The sequence below is a fragment of the Pieris napi genome, chromosome 7, assembly GCF_905475465.1.
Source record: "Pieris napi chromosome 7, ilPieNapi1.2, whole genome shotgun sequence".
Lineage (NCBI taxonomy): Eukaryota > Metazoa > Arthropoda > Insecta > Lepidoptera > Pieridae > Pieris > Pieris napi.
In genome coordinates, this window is record NC_062240.1 from 7,401,401 (window position 1) to 7,428,033 (window position 26,633).

General features: G+C 31.8%; 3 protein-coding genes and 1 long non-coding RNA gene across 4 annotated transcripts; all 4 read right to left on the reverse strand.

Moving 5' to 3' along the window:
* Window positions 1-2: 2 nt before the first annotated feature.
* LOC125051273 lies at window positions 3-8,252 on the reverse strand (the record flags this gene model as incomplete). The annotated part of the gene is made up of 6 exons (XM_047651484.1): window positions 8,150-8,252; window positions 7,387-7,440; window positions 6,649-6,693; window positions 4,892-5,109; window positions 2,917-2,983; window positions 3-65 (listed from the first exon to the last, which is right to left on the reverse strand). Coding segments are annotated over exons 1-6 (480 nt in total), but the record flags the coding sequence as incomplete, so codon positions are not given.
* On the reverse strand, window positions 1,929-2,523 carry LOC125051235. The gene is made up of 2 exons (XR_007117257.1): window positions 2,094-2,523; window positions 1,929-2,007 (listed from the first exon to the last, which is right to left on the reverse strand). It is a non-coding gene; the product is annotated as an uncharacterized LOC125051235 (long non-coding RNA).
* A 5,152-nt stretch (window positions 8,253-13,404) lies between the features above and the next one.
* On the reverse strand, window positions 13,405-19,487 carry LOC125051262. Its single transcript, XM_047651473.1, has 5 exons — window positions 19,043-19,487; window positions 18,172-18,234; window positions 14,479-14,675; window positions 14,255-14,315; window positions 13,405-13,521 (listed from the first exon to the last, which is right to left on the reverse strand). Exons 1-5 carry the CDS (start codon window positions 19,073-19,075, stop codon window positions 13,468-13,470), a joined length of 408 nt encoding a protein of 135 aa, XP_047507429.1. The 5' UTR covers window positions 19,076-19,487; the 3' UTR covers window positions 13,405-13,467.
* Window positions 19,488-19,607: 120 nt separating this feature from the next.
* LOC125051260 (protein PRY1-like) lies at window positions 19,608-23,660 on the reverse strand. Its single transcript, XM_047651472.1, has 2 exons — window positions 23,515-23,660; window positions 19,608-20,868 (listed from the first exon to the last, which is right to left on the reverse strand). Exons 1-2 carry the CDS (start codon window positions 23,515-23,517, stop codon window positions 19,798-19,800), a joined length of 1,074 nt encoding a protein of 357 aa, XP_047507428.1. The 5' UTR covers window positions 23,518-23,660; the 3' UTR covers window positions 19,608-19,797.
* Window positions 23,661-26,633: the final 2,973 nt, after the last annotated feature.

The following is a 26,633-nucleotide window of genomic DNA, read 5'->3' on the forward strand; positions in this document are numbered from 1 at the left end:
ATAAAGTATAAAATTTTTAATTGTTCATACTCAGTCTGCCGCTCCTTTTGTTTATTCGGTAAAATCTGTAAATATTTGTATAATGTAAGCAAAATATTCTGCTTTTAATGATCAATTGGTTTATTTAACGAGTTTCAGAGGTAATATCAAAGTCGACAAAAATTTCAAAAATCCCTTTAGAATTGCCAATTTTTGTGACCACTAGATGGTCTTTCAAAGGAAGGAACATATTTAAATACAAGAAACAAACTCGTATTACAAAAAGTTCAAATTATTAAACTTAACCTAATTTAACGCCATCTCCCTTATGACAAAATCTAATACGTTTCTATCATACAGGAACTTAGTGTTACTCTACTCTAAGGGTCGGTTTTTTGATCCGTAGTTAACTCAACTATTGGTTAAAAATCCTTACTAATAGTTAAATATCAGCAAAATGCGTTTTTTGATCCGTGGTAACAGCATCCAATGGTAAAATATCTAACCATTTGTCAAAAAAGTTAACTACTCAGTATCGGAGGGTTAAAAAGATGGCCGCTGGTAATTTATATAGTAACAGCTGTTTGTCACAGAAATCAAACTATGATAAATACGTTTATTACTATCTAATGATGAATTTAGACATATTGAGATACTTTAATTAATGAGACGATGAAGAAGACGATAATATTATATGAGAATGTGTTAATGAGTGACCAAAAATATTTAGGCAATGTCATCCGCCATTAGAAACCTGGGATGATGTAGATTTTTGTCACTGTTACCCCCTATCGAAGGGAACAGTGCTCTGGATTGTTACTGAAATTGGGAATGATCTTAAACTGCCAATGAACAAGAGTATATATAGACAGCAGCTCATACCAACCTATTTTGCTTCATTACTAGCTACAGAACCGCAGCAGTATATAATTAAGTATATTACTGATTCATTATGTGTTTTATTGCCTATAATATTAACTTATAATTATTATAATTAAATAAAATACAAGAACAAGAGTATATATAGACAGCAGCTCATACAAACCTATTTTGCTTCATTACTAGCTACAGAACCGCAGCAGTATACAATTAAGTATATTACTAATTCATTATGTGTTTTATAGCCTATAATATTAACTTATAATTATTATAAGTTAATATTATAGGCAATAAAATACATAATGAATTAGAGTTAATATTATTTATATATTACTAATAATATTAACTTATAATTATTATAAGTATATACAAGTATGTACTTATACTAAAAACTACAGCTACACATTAGTTAGGGACCTATGATATTCTTTAGGGCTTTTATTACATTTGTGAGTTAGCATCTACCTACTTTATTACAAGAATTTATAAATAAAACATGTGACTTGATTAATAAACTGTTTAATTATAACTTAAATACAAACCATTTTTATTAAAAAAAACATTACAAAATTTACATGAAACCCTAAAGTAGCAATTAAATATTTTCTAATTGTTTCTTCTTGCATTTCACCTCAATTTGATGCAACTCTTTTTGCTGCTACATATACTTATTGTGCCTTTCTTCCATCTGCTGCATCACTTTTTGGTGCACCTCCTCTTTATGCAGTATGCATTTTGGTGGGCCTCTCATTGGTGCAACAAATGTTTTTGATGCTCTTCCTTAGCATAATTGAACAAATCATCCTCTCTTATTTGTCTTTGTTTCAAAAACTCAATTTTTTTTATCCGTGTGGATCATAATCCGCTTCCTTGTTTCCAAAGGGTTAAAAAAAAATTTCCTTTTGTTGTAGGACACAGCTATACAAGAATAAATATAAAAATGTGCCTACACCTTCATTAAATGTATATTAAATTTAACACTTCGGTGTCTAGACCCATCTGAGTTGAAAACGTCACAGAGATTTCCAAGCTGCATCTTTTTGTAGATTGCTGCAGTGATCAGTTGCAGAGCAGGTTACGACTGTGTAATCCTTGAGAAGCATCACCAGTTTGGCAGTTTCTTTTTTGGCGAAGTTAGCAGTATGGTCCCTTTAACAAAACATAAATGTATTACTTTCTATTACGAAATACAAGATAAACCGGAATAAATAACACGAAAATATGTTTGTACTTACTTATTTGACCGTTGGCTGTTTGCGGACATCGTTATTTATATATTTAAGTATCGTAAAAGGTGTAAACCGTATTAAAAAACAGAAAAACAACTTTATATCGTGTTATTTAGATTAATTTGACAGTTGACACTTCAAACTCTTCAAAGCGCAAATAACGAATGAAGATGGCAAAAATGGATTTCATTCACTCAATATGTCTAGTGTTGTCATACAAAATAAATGTTCCCCACAAAAAAGAACCACATTTTTTGGGATGTCATTGCTCATTGCACTGGCAACAAATTGACAAATTGTTAAGTTTAACTATAGTTAAAAAAGGCATTGAAAAACGCATTTACGATTTTACCAATGGTTATTCATTTAACTATAGTTAATGTAACAAATGGTAAAACCATTTTTTACTACGGATCAAAAAACTGGCCCTAAGTGTTACCTCATAGTTGTGACAAACGCTTATTATTAAAGACACGTTTTCTTTTAACGATATTATGAGTATACAAAGCTTTTAAGTTTACTTAATATTCTTTTCCTTTTAAATATTGTGTTTCCAATTTTTGCACATCCAATTCGAGAGCCGGGAAATTGTAGACTTTCTCACTTGCTTTGAAAATCTCAGTTGTTTCCGTAATTGCATCCATAAATATAGTGCAATGTATTTACTGTTACACAAGTTTCAATGTTCTCAACCAAAACCGCTTCGCAGGCACAGATTTATATAAAGAAACCAATGCTTGTACGTAAGGGCTTATTATTCCTAGTCTGCAACATTACCATGCTTGCAATGCATGCTAAAGATACTTTACATAAACAATATTAAAATTACCATAACATAATCAGAAGGTGATCTTCGAAATCCTGAATAAAGTACGCGTTCATTTTTGGCGTCGTATCTGTAATAAATACGAAGTAATGTGAAAGGAACATAACAACTACAGCCCTGCGATTCTGTAACTCACTTTTCGAACTCACACAGCGGTTTTGGCATTCTGATAAACAATAAACTACAAGGAGAGACCTTATCTGAATGTCAAATTATAAAATGACTGCTTCACGACTGATTTGAGCGCGACCGCCACTGCGAAAACAGCTGTGTGAGTTCGAAAAGTGAGTTACAGAATCCCAAGGCTGGTTTTTTATTTACGATTTATTTTAAAACATATAAATATTAATTTGCATGTAATTAGTTACAATGTGCTTTATTGTTTAACACGTGGCGTCTTTTATTTTTAGCAAAAGAAAATCTTTTATTTTTAGGCACATTAAATTATACAAAAATTTTATTAATTTCATAGATTGCAAAGAAAATAAGAATTGTATGCTTAGTAAATTTTCTTTAGAGTTCAGGGCTTGCTAAATAGTTTATACTGAAATTTAAATAGTAAACTAAAGTAATCATTAAAAGTTTAAAGTCTGCGCTATTGTTCTACCGTGATAAGTAAAATATTTAAGATAAAGTTATTGTATGACTCGACGACTTCTAAGAACATTTAGTTAGTTCTACTTTATAATGAAACGCATACTTTGATTTCATTTATTTTTTGCTTCATAATAATATAACTTGAACGTGGTATTGAGTGTAATTAATTTATTAAAACATATTATTATTAGGTATTAGTACTTCATACACATTTGGATAATACTTATTTAAGAGATATAAACGCGGCTTTCAGAGATCGTGGAGAGCGAGTCAGCTGTAAATCTACGTTTATAAAGAACTATCAATTAACTCAAATCAATTTAAAAAGCTGTCAAATCAATTAATTAAATATTCCGAAAATAAAAACATACTCAATGTATACATAATACATAATTTTGTGTAATCTGCTATAAAATTAATTAAAAAGTTTTCAATATGTTTGTAAATTTGGGGCTATTTACGAATATCGGAAAAAAAAGTTTTTACGAAAGCTATATTGCTACGAGTGCTCACATCTGAATCATCTCAATCAATAGAATGAAAGAAGGACGATTCCATAAGTTTTCTGTGGTCCAACCAAGATGTTTGAGGTGTCAAATGATTCGCAGCGGCAGCCGGCGATCACCGGCGAATTCACAAAAACATTTTATACTGTTAATATCAATCAAGTATGTTATTTTTTAAGAAAATTATTGAATATTACAATATGTTCTCGGGTAGTAACATTTTGGAATACGTTTCTTGGAGTGTTATGATTATTACATTCGTATACCGGATTTAAGGATGCTCAAAGATAAAGGTAACAAATTGTTATCAGAATAAAGCCAGAAGCTAAATTACAAAGGAATAATCTTGTTTGCGATCGTAATTTACACTGTGGGCCTATTTGTATTGTTTGGGACATTAATAATGTAGTGATGTTTAGCTTTAAAGTTACAGCCATTTGAAAACTTATTACTATTTGTTATTGAATGGCGCTGAAATTAAATGGGGAATTGATAATGTTAAATTGGTTTTAACATAATATAGTATGGATGGTAAATGTTATTTTTAATTAATAATGTCGTCTGAGAAATTTATCGATTGATTGGTAAGGTTTGGACAATTTTTATAAATCGTTTTCATAACACTGTGTCTGGTTCCTGTCCAGCCAATAAACTTGATTATAAAAAAAAATCGTATTTAAAGGCTAGCCGTGGTTGCGTTGGCGGCTTATTAAATTGTGAAACTCTTAAGTTACCTCATATTTATTTTTAATGCGCAAGTAACTGTTCTTAAAACTGTGAAGTAAAACACCAGCTCGCAGACTCATGATTGTCGATGAGTCAGAGTCAGAAAGCAGATTATCTACTTGCCGACAAATAAAAATTAACAGCCTAACCTTATTCCCAAATTTTCAATATTTCCATAGACTCCAGACCCGTCTTCCAATTCTCTATGCGGAAACTTTACAGCTGACTTTAGCATGCCAAGCGAAGGACGAATGAGGGTGTGCCCGGGAAGTATCGATTCCGCTTCGGGGAGGTGGTTGGGTATTGACGGTACACCAACTATATTTGAAACTTCTCTGGGGTCAAACTGGTAGAAGCCAGACCTACGCTGAAAGGAAATAGGAGCAGCTTGTAGTAATATAGAAATGGATGAACTTATGGAATATTTTTTGCGAACTTAGACTAAACTGCATATTTTACAATGGCTTTTTATCAAATAAAACACGTTTTTGAGATATAAATTATAATACGAATAGATTTTACATAAATCCAAAACACATTTAGATCCATTTTAATATCTTAATCGACTTCAATATTCTTAAACAGATGACATAATTAGAATACTTAGCATTCTCTATCTATTGAAATGTTTGACTTTAAAGCAGAGTTCCCCAAACTTTTTTGTGTCGTAGACCCCTTGCCATGTTTTTCTACTTACCTGATATTGATTTCCTGTAAATTTCTAACTGTAGTGAAGTTTAGTGTTAAAAACTTAAAGTAACAAATTGGGGAACTGAGAAAATTCGCCCCGTCCAATATTTTGCTTCATTAGTTTAACTCTGGCAAGAAACGCTGATAAGATGGACTTTGTTTTAATCTAATTTAAACTGTCGCCTTGTAATTGCAAATTAACCATATTAAATTTTGTAAACAAATCTGTTAAATAGGCGATGTCTGTTTTCCTCTATCAGTGTATGTGTTGAGATCCACTATAGTGGACCCCCATTTTCATTTCATGGACCCCCAATTTTTTTTTCGCTGACGTAGACCCCTTGCAGGTTGTCATAGACCCCTAGGGGTCGATATAGACCACTTTGGGAATCACTGCTTTAAAGCTAGTCAGACGCAAGAGATTAGTAATAAGTTAAACTAATGCAAAAATAAATTCGAATAATCAAGCGGCCACAGTGAAAGATCTTTATGTTGAAAATAAAGTTTTATCACGGTCCAACCTCACGTGCACCTGATAGGCTATTAATTTTTATATACGGTGAAAGCGAACGAAAGGATTTTATAAGAGTTATTGAGTAAAGCCTGCCAATTGCGGAAATCGTATCGCTTCAAAATAGTAATATTAAATTAAGCGCAAACTAAATTGAGAACTTGTAACAATTCTATTTCAAAGGAATATTTTTTTTTATTTCAAGGGCATTGATCCTGATATTAATTTTAGTACCCAATAACAGCTCATAAATAGAATTCTACTTACTTACATGGCAGTATTTATACGAATATACTAACATTACACTAAAACTTTCAAAAATAAATAAAATTTATTTATTATTATTCACGTACTATTAGGAGAAGCAAGAGTGATATTGATTACATATCTGTTTGAGGTTAATTTTGTTTAATAGGAAAACCGAGTGATATTGTCAAAAATTGCAACTAACATATGTAGTGGCGAAACATAAAATTATTACTATAACTTTCAATATTGTATGTACCACAGTACATGAACATTATGCCACTAGATGGCGTTAAACAATAATTCAATATTAAGTTGTAATTCGCGTGCTTTATTGTACGAATGAGGTATTTAATTACATGAATACTAGAGTTTTTATAGATGACCAAATTATTCCCATTCTAGGATACAAAGTTATGACCATATTTAAAGTTAGCTTATTAATAATGTAAAACTTACATATGCTAATGCGTTGATTCCTCCATTACTTACAGCGCGTGCATTCTACAAAAACATATTACTATGCTATAATAGATAATATTGTTAATCTTTACGTACTGGATTTTTTTAAATCAAGGTTTAGCGACAGTCTTGTGGTTGCGTCCTCTTTGCCCTGAGATCGCGCGTTTTACCGCAGCTGTGAACCAATTGGTTTTACATTCTATGCGACATTTAACAACCAATAGTGCTCGTGAAATTTGACCTACTATACGTTTATTAAGCTTCATTACTAGTTTTGGATAAAATTCACATTTTACTACCTTATCAAAGAGAATGTGAGGAACATTTTCGGAAGCGGGAGGGAGGACTTTGACTTTCTTCAAAATATTAAGTTCTAGTTCGTGTATTGTTCAATTTCAGTTTTTTTATCTATTTATGTACTTAATTGACTTATGTTGTCTGTTTATTTTGTTTTATTTATTTTATTGTATGTTTGTTTTGGCGTTGTATATTGCCTAAGTGTTTTCTAATAAATAAAATAATAAAAATGCATTTTATTTTATTTGTCAGTCTCGTCTTCAAAAACTTGAACGTCTAATATATTATGGGATCAGTGGCTAACTTTTAAATAATTTATCCTAACAACGGGTGTTAGGATAAATTAGATTTTATACACATACGAAAGACGCGTTAGAATACAATAATTTCTAAATTATACATTTAATAGATAGTTTTGTCCAAAATAGTAAAACTTACGGCAATGTGTTCCAACTGTGTTTGCAAACTGACTCCTCCACATTGATAAATACACTGAAGTACATGAAAAGTATTAAAATAATATTTTTAAGTATTACACATGCTAAGTTAAACATTATTTTTTCTTAGATAAAATAGGCGCAGAAAGGCTCTGCCTTAAGGGCCTGATCGACGGACGAGTAAGACCGCGGTTTTATGGCTCGTCGGTAAAGCTCGCCGGTGTATCATTGCAAAACCACGGTTTTAAATACCGCCGAGCCTGGCTCGCGGCTCGTCGTCGTGCTATATTTTTTACTCGGCTCGCCATGCAAAACCGCGTGTCGGAAAGAGAACAAGACATGTTTGCGACTGTTTTGCTTGCTAATCGATCAGCAGCAACGAGCCGCGAGCCAGGTTCGTCGATATTTAAAACCGCAGTCTTACTCGTCCGTCGATCAGGCCCTTTATATTTTACACATTACAAACAACAATTTTAATTACTGTTTTTACAAATGGTATTTAGGAAGAAAACTTATATTCAGGATAATGTTTGAACTGGAGCCGGTACTTTTTAACACCAAATAGCGATAGAAATTTCGTATACATATAAAAGTGTTGTTTTTAAATCACGTGATCACAAGTTTGTGTCATCAGCGCTCGGATGTGGACTGTATCGAAAATCGCGTAACATCAGGATTGCTAATCATCGCTCGAATTAAAAAAAATATCACTTTCAACTTTTCCCCGTTAGTAAAAACAAACAATAAAGGCAGACATTACTTACAGAAATTAGGAGGATAATTTCGATTGCTTCCATTTTATGCCTCCATAGTTTTCACAAGACCCTTGGTTGGCAATCAAAGTTTTCTTATTAAATTTGATTGGTTAAAATAATTAACAAGTTTTGCGTCCATGAAATTGGGTTTTCATTATTTTAAATTAGAATTTTGAATAATCGTACTAAAAATATATTTTCCTTGCATTTATCAGGTTTTAGTGTTTAACACTTTAGTTACATATAGCTTAATATTTATATCTCTTCTGATCTAGTGTTAAATAGGTTCAGGACTCCAAAAAAAAATATAATTGAAATTAAAGAAAAGTTAATTTAAAAAAAATACATATGTGATACAATATTGAAATGTCCTCATTACAGTTCACGATGTTAATTAACATATATATCCTTTGACAGTTTTCTAATCTAATCTAACCCAGAACTTATTTTTTTATATTATATACTTTCGTATATTTGTACTTTCTGATATTTAATACCTACTTTTCCCATAAATTATTAAATATGTGTACCTATGTCGTCCAACTAGACATTTTTTTTACATTTCGCCGTATTTATTTAGGTGGCTTCAGAGTGCGACTCTCATACCTAGGTCGTAGGTTCGATCCCCGGCTTTGCACGAATGGACTTTCTTTCTATGTGCGCATTTTACATTTGCTCGAACGGTGAAGGAAAACATCGTGAGGAAACCGACATGTCTTAGACCCTACTTGCCTATTAGATTTAAAAATGATCATGAAACATATTCAGAAATCTGAGGCCAAGACCTAAAAAGGGGTTGTAGCGCCACTGATTTATTTTATTTATTTATACAAAGAAACGACAAATTATACAGTTTTATAAGCATTAATATAATGAGATTCGAGGTAACTCGAGGTTTGATTCTTGTAAGCATTTACAACAACCCTTTGTTTTTCGCGATTACAACACCTTTAAGTAAAACATCTTTATGCAAACGCAAAATTACACAACTGAATATGCTCACTGTCCACGATTGCTGAAAATCACTAGAAATTTAATGTTAATAATGTAAGAAATGCGCGTAATATCTTAATTACGTTTTATTTAAGCTGAACTTTGCAATCAAAACGTTGAAAGTGGGTCATTCAATCGTGACATGCAACATTCAGGAAGCAAACCCACAGCCAATCCAGACAGGTGCGGCTAAATGGATCGGAAAAAGAGCTCTAAAACCCGCTTTTTGTATTGAAGCGTTGTAAAATATACTTAAATACATCACAGTTACTTTAAAACAAGTAAAAATTACATGTTATTTAATTCATGGTCAATTTACCAACATTAAATCGTAATGACACACAGTGGCAAAAGGAATTGTGAATGCATTCTTTTCAGCTATGTTGATCAAATGATTGCTTGCATTCGCTCTAATTGTATATCACACGACTGTGTACTACCATAGAAACGTAACGTAAATACACTGAAAATATTACAATGTATTTAATACTCTGTGACAAAAAACAACACTAATATTATGTTTTCACCGATTCGGGCAAATGACTATATGTAGTTTGTAGTCACTACTTATACTATGAAAACTTCGTTAGGTTACACATAGTTAGGATATATTTTAAACGGACTTTTATTTCATACGCTCATACGGGTAATGAAAATATCGTGGCATGCTTTAGAAACAAAAAGTCGACGGCGTGCGTCAGGCACAGAAAAGGCAAATAAACGATTTGCCTATAGATATAATAAATGATCACGAAATATATACAGACTCCTTAAGCCAAGATCTAAAAGCCACTGTTTTTTTATTTTATCTATACCACTTCATAACATATTATATTATAACGCTAAGTTTTGCTTGCTTCTTTGGTTTATCGCGCCATGGTTGAGAATAAATGTTAGAAAAAATGATGTTCGAATTCATACAGTCTTTTTGTGTTAGTTTCTATTTATTCAGGATATATATCATTACGCCAGAACCAAATAAAAGCAGGTGAAATCACAGCATTCAGTCAGGGACTTAATTAAGGGACACTTTTTCTTCAGTAGAGTCACATGTCAACGAAAATAAAAGCCCTATTAATCTATGGGAAATTAAGCGGATATCGCTGTCGAGGGCCAACCATGACTCGTCAATTTATCAACATTTCGTCTCGCATCGAAAGCTCCCGTTTTATTCCTATCAATTACTGTCAGAAGCAATATATTGCATCACGAGAATTACCCATATTATATAGGCGATTATGGCTGGTGAAAATTATGTCATTGACGAGCCAATGAAACTTGGACACACCTATATATTACGCGTCATCATTTATCAGTCGTAAAGCAGTCATTTTATGATTTGGCATTCTGATAAGGAGGGAGCTTGTAGTTTATTGTTTATCAGAGACCGCCGTGAGAGTTCGAAAAGTGAGTTACAGAATCGCAAGGCAGATCTTGCAAGCATCTATATGGAAATGAAGTGGTAGGTTTTGTTTTTTCTTTGTTCAAGAACTCAACGATTGACGTTCATCAGTGCCCTAAGGAAAACTTATTCTAATGATATGTACGTTTTATATTAATATTAAAATTAATTAAAGCGTTTTCACATAGGTACGACAATAAAAATACCGATAAATCATAACATTATTTATTCCAAAGGTTTGAAGTCATCCTGAAAAAAATTGCAACATTATTCGAAGAATATAAAAGTGCAAAAGCTTGATATAAATATTACGTACTTGATTATAATACCACCACTTTCTGCCAAAAAATAATGATGAACCAGAAGGACCATAATTTTGAAATATTGGTGCGTAGGGGTTCACATTCATATGGTCACCATCCATCTAAAACATGTTTTAAGATATTTTACTATTAAACATTAATTACAAAAGTTATGATACATTGTCTGCACTACGGCAGGGATCGTATTTTAGACGTATATATTCTAAATTCAACAAAAAAATCTAACCTGTACATTATATCTACTAAACGTTTTGTTGTAGGTACTTTTTTTTCTCTTTATGGCTCTGGCATGGTTTGTGATTGTAGGTACTTGATTAAATATTTTTTTAAAGACTCATCAATAAAATATAACGGAAACCTTATCCATATTATTTTTTTTAACACAAGTATTTACTCCGGTCATTCAAAACGAAACAAATATAATCCAGTTACGAATCGAACAGGAATTATATGCCCCTTACGTACCTCTATGCGCTATATATATTATATATACGAGGTACCGTGTAGTATTATGTTAATTAGTAAATTTTTGAACTACTTTAAAATTGACAAAAAAATTATAACTAAATTAGTAGTAAGTAAATCAGACCTGGTGGTTCCATAACCAATTTTGTTTATATTTGTCCTTGTGTATTGTGAAGGGGTTTCCGGCATTCTTCTCGTAGTCTGAGCTGGCTGATGATGGAGAAAGATCGGATGACGCTGTCGACTCACTGCTTTGTCTTATTCTATAGGCAGATTTTATTTTTCTGGACCGACGTTCATTATTAACCTAAGAAGTCAGTTATATGTGAGACGAGCAAAACGAAAATAAACTTTAGTCTGAAATAAATGGTTTAGCAGTCCTTAAATATGGATATAATTCTGTTTGACAACTCTAGAATACGGAATTACAAGTGACATCGCATGCTTAAATGAAATATGTATGCCGCAGTAAAGTAGTTAAACCAGAGAGTTAATTGAATCTCTAGACAGTTCTTTCTTTAATTAACTGTCTAGAGATTCAATTAAGACTCTGATTTAACTATTTTACTGTGACATGTATATAAACAATAATGTATAAAGCAGGCACCTTCATGCACTTATTTGATATTAAAAAATATATTTTACTTACATTCCCATCATCCGTGAATAAAGAATCTGCGCTGAGAAATTTAAAATTTCAATTGATGCAAATGTTATATAAAACACTTCAAATATCTACCTTATGTGGTAAATAAACATGAACATTAAAATCAAGCCATTATGTATTTTCATAATATAATTGAAAGTTACAGTGAAGTTCGTACCATTGATCGTCAGCTTGCTTTTACAATCGCGCCTATTTTGACTTATTAAAATGTACTTACTCATCCAAGATTTCGTTTGCGCCATTTTCATCTTCGATCGACTGAAATTAAAAATTCAATTAATTTTATTATATTACCTATTTCTGTTTGTATAGCTTTCTTTAGCTTTTAATGTTTGCTGTCTTTCGTAGAATGAAACCTTAAAACTGGAAGCTGGATAATCTATAAATTGAAGCTGATACTTTGTTAAAAAGTTTATAATATTGTAAGTAAAGGTTAATTTTAGCTTTTCTTACATAAATACTGCTTTTAAACTTTCCCCAGATAAAGACTTATTTATAAGAATATTTTCGAGTTATTTGTGGGTAACAACTAGTTCAAAAATGCCATAGCATAAAAAGGGTTCAAAGGTTTTCAGTCAGGAACACAGATTCTGAAAAGGACTGTTATACTTACTAAACACATGTACTTACTAAATTTCTGACAGTTTCCCTGGAAAATAAATAGTAAATGAATATGAAATAAAGTGCGGTCTTTTGTGAACATTTTTATTTTTGTATGTAAATTTTTTGTGTTATTAAAATTTTGCATCTTGTATAAGTCACATAGGCTTTAATGCACTTTCTATTTGATTCTAAATTTTAGGAATATCTGACTTGACTAAAACTAATTAAGAAAAGGTATAGTGCCACTCTTCTATGGATCTGAGATCTTCATTTATTTAATTTATTTTGTTTCCTTGCGATTTGTTTCTTCACCTTTTCATTTGCGAACAAAAAAACTTAATGTTCCACGCTACCTTCTTAACCACTAATGCTTTTATATTGTATACGACTTGGAATTATATACTTACGATGGTTCTTTAGTTAATGGTAAGTCAGTTCGGTCAAATTCAATTACGACCTAAATAAAATAATATTTTAATAATAGTTATAAAGCTTGAATAAATTGAGCCTTAAAGGTACGAGTTGTGTGTATTTCTAGCTCTCATTGATTTCAAACATTTTTAGATTCTTAGAGAGAAAAAATATTTTTTATTATCAGTTATAGCATTCTCTGAGCATAGAATTCATGTCGGGATTTTCTTTCTGTCTTAAATAATATATAAATATATTAAAATATAACCTAAGGTATATAATAAGCTATATAAGGGAACCCAAAAACTAACACAATAGATTAAAGTTTAAAGGGAATTATTAAAGTTCATATTATATATAAATATAAATTATACTTACCACTGGATTACTTCTGAAATCAGTAAATGATTAATTAAAATTTAATTATTCTTATAATATAAACTACTACTTATACTACGCATACTTACATTTGATTAGATTTTGATTTTATATTCTTAATAGCACCAACTATAGCTGCCTGTAAACAAGCTTTTTATGTATATTAAGAAATCTGAGGTTCGATTCTCGGGGGAACAATCAAAGCTGGAAGGCACAGCCTTGCTGTAAGGAGGGTAATCTATGGAAACAAAAATAAATTATGAATCCGCCTCATGCTTTAAAATAAATGATTCTGTAATCTTTCAACTATCTACAGGATCTTTTATAGCTGTACCGTGCTGTGTTGCGGTTTTCTGGCTAAACGACTACTTCTTAAATCAATGGATATACTGATATATCTGAATGTATAACTAGTCTATTACTGTCAATGAAGTGTTGACAGACGTTTTTATAAACAACTAGCTGACCCGGCAAACGTTGTTATGCCATGTATATTATTTCTAGGAAACACTATTTTAGTTCAATAAAAATAATTATCTACTACTTATAATAAAAAATTGGGGTTGATCGTAGAGGGGTGATAATTGGGGGTTGGGGGTTGTATTTATTTATGTATGTTGTATCATAAAAAAAAAATTGTCTAAAAAATAAAGATTTTTTTTTGGGTGGACACCCCTTATCACTTAGGGGTTTGAAAGATAGAAGCCGATTCTCACTAGACTAGTACTAGTAGTAGTAGTAGTAAGTCTATTCAGTAGAATATGTATAAAAAATTTCATAAGAATCGGTCGAGCCGTTTCGGAGGAGTATGGCAACGAAAACTGTGACACGAGAATTTTATATATTAGATGATAAGTACTAAGAATACTTACCATGACATTCTCAGTTTTTCTAAAACCTGTATATCTAATTCTCTCATTGGTATTCCCAAATCTAAAAATTTATTAACATTTGAGCAAATATTAGGACCTTTTTATAGATAATGTATGTACCTTTTTTATGTTTCTATATTGAGGTGCAGCAAATATTGCACCTGCGTGTTGAATATTGTTGTTTCTGGTATCTAATTACTAATCTTTGAGGAGTTTATACTCACGCTATTCCAATATTATTTATATTTCCATATACATTGTTGCCCACACTTCTTTGAGGAAATTTCACTGCGGACTTTAGCATACCGAAGGAGGGTTTCAGTAACGTGTGCCCTGGTAATATCTTCTCAGCCCGTGGTAAATGCTCAACATATTTTGGGACGCCCAAGATTTTTTCGTCATCGGTTAAGATGCTTCTTCGCTGAATATGTCATAATATTATTTTTTTGTTAGTACCCTTTAAATTTTCAAAATTTTTGTGTAAAAGAAGATGGTGTAATTGCGATGTACTGACTGACTCTAACAAAATATTAGGTTCAAAATAGGAATAAAAATGTAAATAAAACATTTATTTTGGAATCTGGAGACACGGGAGTAATTTCCTTTTCTAGTTCAGGCCTTTTTCGACCCCCTTTAACTTCGGTGAGGATAAAATTAGAAGCCTTAATTCAGTCAATTTATTTGTTTAAAACGTAAATGATTTATGATATGGTAAGAATATGATGTTGATAGGTTATCTAATTACGTAATAACTTAATACAGTAGGTCCCTGAAGTAGGGACTGAACAAATTAACCGACTTGGTATTACATGGATCTCACAACTTTTTACGGTAGAAGAACTGCATTGCAAGACTTGGTTTCATTACAAGTTATGTTTTTGATGGCACATATGATCAGTGGCGTAGCTACCTAGGGACTAGGCGGGGCAGTGCCCCGGGGCCCTCAAGCTCAGGGGGCCCTCAAATCCTTACCAGAAATCTCGATCGAACTGAAATTTGGGAAATTTCTCCCATTTTCAAAATAAATATGACAGGTTGCAACTCCAATTTAATCATGAGAACTCAGTTGAAAGAAATTCAAAAGTTATGCTTAGGGAATTCCCCTTAATTCTTTCTGTAGGTTGGCAGTGTCGTCAATTTGACGGATAGTGATATGTGCATTTTGGAATTCGAGATTGGAAGCATTTATAAGAAAGAATTAAACAACACAGTTGTTCGAGTGCCCTGCAGTTCACAAAATAGCTTAAGTAGCTTAGCATTTTTAAAGTATTTGTATATTCATATTTATATTTGATAAAACCTAGGTAATCAGTTTACACAACAGCGGGCCCCATTTTTCAATTTGCCCCAGGGCCCTTGGTTGCCTAGCTACGCCACTGCATATGATGGCATTACTTTCAATGAAATCCTAATTAGATTCATATTACCTTAGACATAAAGACGTATATTTCCACCCGGTAGCAGTTTTAACGATGATATAATAATATTATTTAAACAACAGTCGTTGTTATTTACGTATAGCAGACAGAAATATTTAAATAAAAAATTAAATTAAAGCCTTATTGTATGTAATGTAATCTACAGTCGAATTTCACGTACTCCGCTACGGCGTAGTAGATAATGCTACGCATTTAGCACGTGAAGTGAAATACCTCCAAATATACACAGGAATACAGGAATACAGGAGTACAGGAATTTTGACAACGCCGACGTTACTTTAAAAAAAGAATTCATTTTCATTTCATAGGTAGGCCAACAAATATTTTATTAATTTATGTATTAATTTATTGAGTATATTTATATTGTTATGAGCTAATTATAACAAATAGTTATTACAACTTACACTATGCATTTGGCATAAAATATGAAATTCTTAAAACTACAAGAAAAACTACTTCTGCTCGCAATTAACTAGGAAAATTATTAAGAGTTATGTAAATAATCTGACGGCCAAACAAAGTGAAGAGAACATTCTGTTTAGGACTTTACTCTCTTGAAAAACAAGCTTGTTTAAGTAAACTTAAAATTTTAAGTAGATCAATCCAAAAACTAAGTTCACGAATATATACGTATACTGATAAATGGCGCATTTAATAATGTAAATGTTAAATAATAGATAATTTGTAGCATAGATAGTGCTGAAGTCTGGTAAAAAAGTATATAAGTAATATATGTCACGTACCCGTACAACTATTGATTATAATATGCTCTGTTCGTTATTAAAAATCGGTTGTCTGTAAAGTCGGTTTACTGACGATAGTTGAACGTGACAACGTGATAAAAAAATATTAATGGGATGGTTGCATTTTTAAAAAAAAAAATGTAATTTTATTTGTTTGATAGGTATTTTGTATGGATATAGAGGAGGTAAATGGAAATCACAATTGAATTGATCAAGTTACATTTATTTGTACGCATAAATACAATTATGTCAATTTTAAATGGAACGCCTCAGAGCGAGGTAACGCCGCATGAGTCATGTTTTTTCATGCATGCAGCCGGCTCCATCGAATTATAAGTTACGTTGTCACGTCAAAAAAATATGAGTATAATGCCTAAATCTGTGTATATAATGCGCTAAGTACTGTAAGTTTCATTGCTGTCTATTTGGAGTTATTTTTGTAGAATTAATAGTTATCGCTTATTATGAGTTTATATGTTGTCTAATATTAGTGGTCCAAAGTAGACAACAAAGCTCCACTCACTCAGAAAAGGGTTAGCCAATGTACACGAATATTCACTTCATGAGTTAACTTTAGTTTCAGTATACTAAGTTTAATACGAGTTAGTTCTAACATGCCTTATCAATTACCGTTACATTAGGTCGATATTTCCGAACCTTCTTACAGTTTTGGAAATGTCTATTTAATGCTAGCAACTTTATGAAATTTCGTTATTAAATTTAAATTTTCAAGATCAATTTGATTTTATATTTGGTAAATTTAATTTAGAGCAGTGTTGGCTTAGTGGCTTCAGTGTGGGACTCTCATCTTTGAGATCATAGGTTCGATCCATGGCTGTGCACCAATTAACTTTCTTTCTATGTGCGCATTTAACATTCGCTCGAACAGTGAAAATAAACATTGTGAGGAAACCGGCTTGCCTTAGACCCAAAAAGTCAACGGCGTGCAGACAACAGAAGGCCGATCACCTACTAGCCTATTAAATCAACAAATGATCATGAAACAGATACAGAAATCTGAGGCCCAGACCTAAAAGGTTGTAGCGCCACTGATTATTATTATTAACTTTAATTTAGATTTAGATTCAATAAACTAAAGAGAACACCTACGTAAAATATATATATTGTCATTAATAAAGAGGAATCTGATATGTCTCTCCGTACAAGCAAGTATTAGTTAATAATAAACAAAGAATACTCAACTCAGGCGAAGTTCAAACGGACAACCTTATGCTGAGAGCAACTTTTATACATATACCTACGCCTATATAACATTCTTTAAGAAAACATTCTTGTTTTGGAGGTGCCTCCAGGCGAAAACAAGAATGTTGTTTCCTCTGTTATGTTTACCAAAATTTGAATTAATCTCACTTGATCTATGTAAAATTTCCGCTGTTTAAATAATAAGATTTAAAAAATATTTCTTGTCCACCGCGAATTAATTTTATATTGCGCACAAGTTCGAGCCGTAACTTATTACGTAAACATATTTCTTATAAATTATGATAAAAAAATGTCACTTACTTTATCTAAGCGTTTGTCTAAACTGGCGTAGGAAGATCGTTAACTATTTGATTCTCAACGAAGTGAGCTGGTGCTGAATATCTAGTTATCGTAATACTTTATCAATGAGACAACAGAAATATGTGTGTCCCATACTTCATTTTGGGAACAGAAAGCCCTTTATAAATCTTATTTTGCTATTCATTTAGATAATTGATAACATAGTACTTACTCTCACTAAGTCGATGAGATTTTCCAGGTCAAGAGATTTGTAACCCTTGACTACGACAAGAGTCTGTAATCATACAATTATGTAATATTTATTACATATGAAGCTAATGATAAACATAACATAGTTTATTTCTAGTTTAGATTTAAAGTCTAGAAGGATTCCAGTTATTCAATAAAGCACCATCCACGTTGCAATGGTAATGTGATGAAAGAAAGTTTGTGCGCTTCTTATATTTTAAGATTGATTAATACAATTGTATTAAGAATTTCATGAGAAGACTAAAACAGTAGTTTTACTTATAACTTCGGTGCAATAGCGCTGTTACTTTATATTGTAAATGAATGGTTACAATATTAATAAGTAAAGTAGTAGTAGTATATTGTTTTAACAAAAATAAATGTTGTTGAATCATATTTTTGTTATTATAAGAATCTTTCCAGGTAAGTTCCAGTTGTGTGTCCGAAAATGCGTTATCATAGGTGGTATATACGTGTATTTTGGTGAAGTATATTTTTTTAATATTACATGGGGCAAAAGTTTCACCTGATGTTAAGCGAGAAGGCCCGGCGGTTGACGGCCTTATAAAAATTGGTACGCTCTTTAATTGAAGCACCCTAAGTTGAATTGATTCGGAAATACTTTTGTGGGCAGCTGGTTTTACATAGTGGTGGTGTGCGGCTAAACTGATATGAGGTGATACGGATGGAATTTCATATTCTGCCTTGACGTCCAATGGTGAAACTCAGCTGCAGGTATTAAGCTATTATTGATGGAAACCAATCCTGGTCGACTCTGATTATTACTATCGAAGTACCATACACATAATGAAATACAAAATAATAAGAATATTTTAATTAATAATATCACTCACCACAACTATTAAATACATAACAAACCAATCCATTTCAAGGCACTATTATTTTACAATACCATTAAAAACTCCTATAATAAAATGTGTGTTGATTGCAGTAGCTTTCAACGTCTAGTAAATATTTAACTTCAGTTCTTCGACCTGTAATATATCATCAACTTAATGAAATAAGATACAATTTCCTATGTACGTATCGATATTAACGATTAATATCAAACTTACAATATCCATTGGTTTGAATTTTAAGTTTGGTTTTCAATTTTAACTCGTATCATGATCGCATAAAGCATATTTTCCATACAATAATTTTAATGTAAGAAATATCTTAATAACGAACGTATAGTTAATACAAAATGCAAACCGTAAAATGCGTTTGTTTTAAGTTATTCGTACTGCGATATTTAAAACAAAATATTCTTGTTAATACTTAAAAAAAGGAATGGTTCTATGTTGAATACAATGTCTACATTTTCTGCTATATATTATATGAATAATTTGTATGTGAGTAAATAATAAATATAAGATTTAACAATAATAACAAAAGTATCACATTTTTTGTAACATTTATATATCGTACATTATCATATTGAAATCGTTATATAATAAAAAATAAATCATTGACTTCTTTGGGCTTTGCAACAAGCTTATCTATCTATGTCTTATCATTAAAACTAATCCATTAATATGAAAAATAAATACGTAGCAAAATACGTAGAATCATTTGGAATGATAACCGCTACAACTAACTTTGTAATTTAATAAACAGGCGGACGAACTTTAGCCGCAAAACTACCGATTACATTACCTGGAGGGTGATAGTTTGCTACAACATACACTTGTCCTTCTTTTGTTTTCGCAAAACCTACACCAACCTCCATAGTATCTTCCCAAACAACCTGGGAGAAATGACCTGAGCCTAAATTATCTGGCTCTTTGCCAAAATCATGATTCTGAATCTCACTATACCATTTGTCTACTGGATCTCTTCCAGTTAAAACAAAGTTTGGATCGGATGACCAAGCATAGAATATATTCTCACCATACTCATTTTGATCTCTATGTTCAACTCTTCCATTTTTGGATATAGTTTTGGCCCATTCCTCAGCATACTTGTTAAGTTTTTTATTCAGAACTAGCGGAGGGACACGATGTTTACTGCGATATTCATTGTGAGCATTTAAAAATTCTTCTTCAAATTTATCTGATGATATTGTAGTTGACTTTAATTTAGTCACCAAATCAGCGGCGTAATCAGTTAGATTTTTGCTGGTTCTTTGTGGCGATGAAGGCACGTTATTATTAGATTCATAAGGAGTACTACTACTAGATTCGTCGTTAAAAGTAGATTTGAATTGAAATGCACCAGGTGGTGGAACGTTTTTAACAAATTGTTCACCATAGTTTCCTGGCGGGTAGTAATTAGCTACTACGTACAGCTTACCAGATTTACTCTTCGCACATCCAATTCCAAGTTCTTGTGTGCTCTTCCAGATTAATTGTGTAAAATGTCCGCAATTTAATACTTCCGGTTCTTTTCCAAATGAGTATTCATTTATTTCGCTGTACCATCTGTCTATACAGTCACGTGCTCTGATCTTAACATTTGGGTCCGATGACCAACCACAATATACGCTTTCACCGTAATCCGGATTTAAACTATAGGACATAGAGTCCTTTTTGGCCAACTCATCGGCCCATTTTTGACTAACTTTGCAGATATCTTTATTGAGGACTAATGGCGGTGAACCATGTTCTCTTCTGTATTCATTATGAACTTCTAAAGCTTCGTTCTCGAAATCGCTCGCTTTTGATTTGAAAAGTTTACTCTGAAAATAAAATATATTTCATGAGTTAAAGGAAATAAAGTAATCACTAATTCCACGCTCTGATTCAGTATATTTTCTTATCGCTCAATGTCATTTAAACATTATTTCATTTTAAATCCACTGTAAATAATAACATGGTGTTCAATTCTTGATATTGCTAATACATTAAATTTTCGAACGATTTACGAACGCGGCGACCATTTACTAATTTTATGTCTCTTTTTGAGGCCTTACTTCGTAATGTTACATAATTAATACGATGTATTAATTATGTAACATTACGAAAATTTAATTATTATTAGATATATTAACTAATTAAATCAAATTTATAAACATAATTTACCATGATTTTTTTGGTTACACGACTATATTTGTTACAATAGAAATTATTACTATTCTTTGTAAATTATATCGAATTGGAATGTGATAAAAATATTTTAGATAAGGAAATAGGTAAAATATAATTTACGATTTTATATCTTTCGACATTGGTCATTAGTTTTCCGGTTCATATTTATCTTTTATTTTTATTAGTTTAGTTGACAGAAACTTTATTCTTGTATAAACATATGGTTTTTATATGACAATTTAATTATGTGAAAGATATATATCTTTAATAAACATATAAATTAAAATAATAAATTATAAACATATTATGCTACTTTTGATATTATTCAGAATGGAGAACATGTAGTTATATTTAAAAATCTGTTAAACCCCTCTAAAGATAAATTGTGTCTCTTATCGCCTATATTCCGGACCATGTGATAGTAAACAACTTCACCCCTTTTCCGACAATATAAATAAATTGTTTTTGCTATCCCTTTTATATGCGGGCCAGCAAAAAGAGATAGAACAATTGATTGCATTGCTATATGGAAGTTGAAATGTACGTGAACACTGTTCAGTAAATAGTTTCATCCAAATTTGTATGCCTTCTTTAATCAGATTTTACTCAGTCTAAAAGCCGTGGGAATTTTAAAATAAGGTTTATAGTTTTCGACGACTCATTGGTCTAGTGGTAAGTACCCCTGACTGCGAATCCCGGGTTCGATCCCCGGCTGAGACGAACATCGAAGTGATGAGCATTTGGTGTTGTGATTTAGGTCTTAGGTGTTTAAATATGTATTTATGTGTCTATAGATCTATAATATGTATGTATATCCGTTGCCTAGTACCCATAACACAAGCTTCACCAGCTTAACATGGGACTAGGTCAATTGGTGTGAATAGTCTTTAAAATAGTTAATTTTTATTTTAACTTGTACAAATAATAATAGTTACATAATAGTTTAGTTCATTAATATAATCAATTTCATGGTTATTTGGTTTGATTTAAATATATTGTGGTGGTGTTGGAAGCGCTTGGAAAGCATTTATCCCTGAGATTCTGGGTTTATGTATGGAAAATGGTAGTGGGTGCAATCATACCTCTGTCTCATATCGATAGGTTTCGAGTGCAGTTTCTAATTATCAAACAGGTGAATACTTTTTTCGGATAAATACTAAATAAAGTCATGTATCAGTCATAAATATATCCGGTCTAAAAGTAGCTCCATTTCGCTAATAAAGTAGATTAGACCAATCTACGTTTCGCCTCATCCTTAATTAATATGGCCTGGGAATTCTTCAAATAGCCCATATTCCTGACACGAATAGCGCCTAGTTTATGTTTAATAACGATAAAGGGTCGGGAACACACGTTTATATTGGTATCCCGAAAACATGTTCTTTTAAATGACAAAAGGAAACAGCGCCTGTAATATTGTAATTGTTTGGCATTGGATAAGCGTAGGTCAAAGGTCGTGGTTATAAAATGTGACCCACAGACACAAAAATAAATACAAACATGGAAAAAAATGAAGAATACGCTATTATTAGAATTGTGTAAATTTTAGAAATATGGCACAAATTCCTGACATAAAGGGAACACAAATATGTTTGTGTAACACGGAAAATGTGTGTGTGACACTAGTATATTAGATAGTAGAATGACCTTTATTTACGTTTTTTCAAGATTTAGAACAAAACTTTTTGGTAACAGTATACCGTGATTCATTGAAGTTGCAAAGTGTAATAAATAAAAAATGAGAAAGGTTCGCGGCGTGAGGGGAAGTTTTGTTCTTTTGCAGATCACACATGTTTGCTCTAACATCTTGATTTTCGTTTTAAAAATAATATAGAAAGGGCCGCGTCTTTTCGAGTGTGTTAAATGTATGTATTTTAAGATTTTTAGTATAATTTCGTAACAAAATTTAAAACCTTAACGGGATAAAAGGAGTATTATTATTTTATTTTGAGATAGTCCTCTATCTCAATTTACATTCCTGTCCGTTCCTGGTTTATAATTTCAAAAAGGTAAAGTTTAAAAGTTTCAAATTTAATTGGAGCCTAGGCGACTCCTATGCAAAATTGTGAAATCCAAATAAAATAAAAAAGTTAAGTATTCTAACTTATATTAACAGATCTACCAAGCATACGAATAATAATAATAAAATAACTACGGAAAATACGTATTAAGAAGTCACAATTTCATCAAAAACAAAAGCAATTTTCCGCGCGTTTTAACTTTCGTCCTTCATTTTCTGATAGCCAATTGGTAGTCAGTCAGCATAGTATAACTCGAAATATGAATTAAGTACTCACCATTATATATGCGTATTTTGACCTCTGTAATCCGTAATTAAAATATCACTATCACATGTCCAAGCCCCTGACCCACTCGGTTATAACCCGTACTTTGCAATGAGAGTACCATTATAAAATTGAGCGTTATCACGGCTCGAATCCGTCTCTATTAAGCCGCGTATGTTAGAATGAGATGGTACAACAATGACTGCTCCCTTCGTCCTATCAGAGATTACGAATTAATAGAAACTTCGTGTTTAATTCTTATCAATGATAGTGAATTGCTGATATAATTTTTATGGACCTGTTCTTGTTATTTGAAGATTAAAGCAATTATCTTTTTAGCTATTAAACTTCGACGATATAACTCTATAGGTATTATAACTATATAAATAAGTGTACAAAATATGTAAAATAAAAACATAAGAAGGCTTTCAATACTAAATCGTTCAATTTCAATAACAAACAATACAGAACTACTAAAGCTTAATCGAACAAATCTAAATCCAAAACTCCAAAAAATATTAAAAAAATAAGGCATATACCTACATGAGGTGTAAGATTTGCGGTTTTAACATAGTTAAAGAAGAAAGTTGTCTTATCCATCGTCATGGTCAATAATGTTCTTAAGTATATTATAATTACAGTAAAGTATGTATTTATATATTCCAAAAATGCCGGTGCCTTTAAATGTTTACATCTACAGTACGCAAATGTTATTGCGTACATAGAAGGTGAATAGCCTAATCCATTGGTGTATAACCGGGGTTCGAACATTGGACCTTGGAATCCATGATCTTCCGACTCTTTTTAATCGTAAAAATAAGCGATGATACACTGTGCTTCAAGTGTCAGTTACGATGTGAGTATAGCAAACTTTTGACACTAGCCTATGTCGACATCACAATTATATTATAACTTCTCCAAGAACATAAAATTGCATTTTTATAGATTTACCCGTGAGTCCCTTACCCACGACTGCTGAATAGCAAGTTTTAATTAAATGTGTAAACAAGGTTATGCAAAGTGTAGATTTATTTTGTAAGCGTTCAGTCCCTGATTCGCACGCCTGAATATTTATTTCATTTAATATGTAATAGTTAAACATATGGTATTGCGAACTTTGTTACAGATATTAATGTCTTCAATAAAATTGTGTTCTATTGTCAATAGTTTCCACAGAGTACGTGATATGAAGATTATTATCGGATTTTTTTACATCTTGGGTTACACTATCGAAGTTTTCATAGACATAACTTATTTGAAAATATTCTATAGCCTATGTTAATTAGGGATAATGTAGAATTCTAATGGTGAAAGAATTTATTAAATCGGCCGAGTAGTTTTGAAGCCTTTTCAATGTAAACATACAATCAAATATTTCCTCTTTATAAAATTACCGTAGATATTTGGAATACAAATCATAACTAACTCGCTATCGCGTCAGCTTTCGCTAACGCTCTTGCACATATCCACAGTTGAATTCGTTACATACCCACAGAGTCGTATGACGTATCATCTAATCCCGCATGACTGAGCGAGCGGTCACAGAGCGATTGTTTTGTACGTGTTCTATCAATTTTCGTGACTTTCATATTTTTTGTTGAGCCTTTGTTGACCACAACGGGTAATTAGTGCGTCACATCGTGCGAATTTTCGCTTATAATTTTGTTGGGAACAATAACTAAAATTGTACTTAAATAACGGTAACAAACTGTAAACTGGAATGACGTGTATGTATGATATTGACCTCTATAGTGAGCTAATGAAAGAAAATTTTAAATTTCTATCTTCAGGGCATGATAGTGTAAGCAAGGAAGTGTACAAATGTTACTTATAGTCGAATTTTTAATTAGACGAAGTCAACTGACGTTTACGGTATTGTCAGTTTTTAATGAAATAAAAATAGTGTTGTGACAAAGTAAAAACCCCTGAATTAATGATCGGTGATGGCACTAGTCGCTGCGCCGCGCTTTGTAATATATCAGAGCACTTTTATACAATTTTGAAATAGAAATAATATTCTTTTATTGTTTGAAATGATTGACTATTCACACTCATTGTTCATTCATCTGATTGAACAAGAACTGAACGCATCACTATTACTTTAAATATGGCAACATTATTTTACAAAGTGACATTAGCTACTGTCAGTTGGCTTCGTCTAATTAAAAATACGACTATAGTTACAACTTTAGCGAATAATTTACTTTATTAAGTTTTATATGTTAAATATGTCCGAGTAATGGCGCTGGTATCAGCTGTCATTGTCATTATATGTTACAGAACTCACGTCAAAGTCTTATCAACTGTTTATAACCGTTATTGCTAGATCTACAAATTAACAGACTATTTGATAGCCCGTAGTAATAGTAATTTCATAGTCATTATTATTAATGTCGGAACAATGGCTAGTGTCAGCTGACATTGTCATTATAATTTAATAAAATCAAAGTCAAATCAGTTCTAAGCCGTTAATTTAGTGGTTTATTTGATTTGACAATGTTGCTAGATTTATAAATTATCGACAATTTAATGGTCGACTATGGAGTCATTATTAATATTAAAAGTAATTTATTATAGCTTTCAACCATTGAAACTTAAAGACAATCAATATTAACGTAATCTTTGACATTCGTTCCTATGACTGCCGTTTGACTCTGTAGTCGATTTGGGTTTGGTCGCGGAACAATTACACAAAATGTCACGATATTCGCTCGTTATTGTGCCTAATTCTCCTTCGTCCACGTTGCCTGTCTTACCCTCTTTTCCCGTCAATTAGGTTTAAAGAAATGTATTCTCATTAAAAACAAAAACATACCTGTTCCTTACACGAGAAAAGTTAATATTAAAAACATGAAAAAGTTAAATCTATCACAACACCGTCGTACGCATATTGCATTGAGATCTACCAATAAACCACGCAGGCGTATTTAAAACGGGTCAACTTCTACTATTTCCCGTATGTCAGGCAAGCTGTTGTAAAGCTTTGTCCCGAAATAGGTTATATTTTTGCAACCGTATTTGGTTCTGATTTTAGGTAGATTATATTAGTGTTATGCCGGCTGCTTGTGGGATTGAAGTTAAGTTTAATGCCAATGTGTATTTGGTTATGTATTTTTTTTAAATGCAAAGTA

Bases quoted from the DNA above. Each gene is read 5' to 3' on its own strand.
- LOC125051262 (XM_047651473.1), bottom strand. From the start codon at position 19,075: ATGGATTGGTTTGTTATGTATTTAATAGTTGTG. The intron at 14,676-18,171 runs GTAAGTACTATG...TGACATATTCAG, and splicing joins ATCTCATCGACTTAGTGAGA to CGAAGAAGCATCTTAACCGA. The intron at 13,522-14,254 runs GTAAGTATTCTT...GCTTGTTTACAG, and splicing joins GAAAAACTGAGAATGTCATG to GCAGCTATAGTTGGTGCTAT.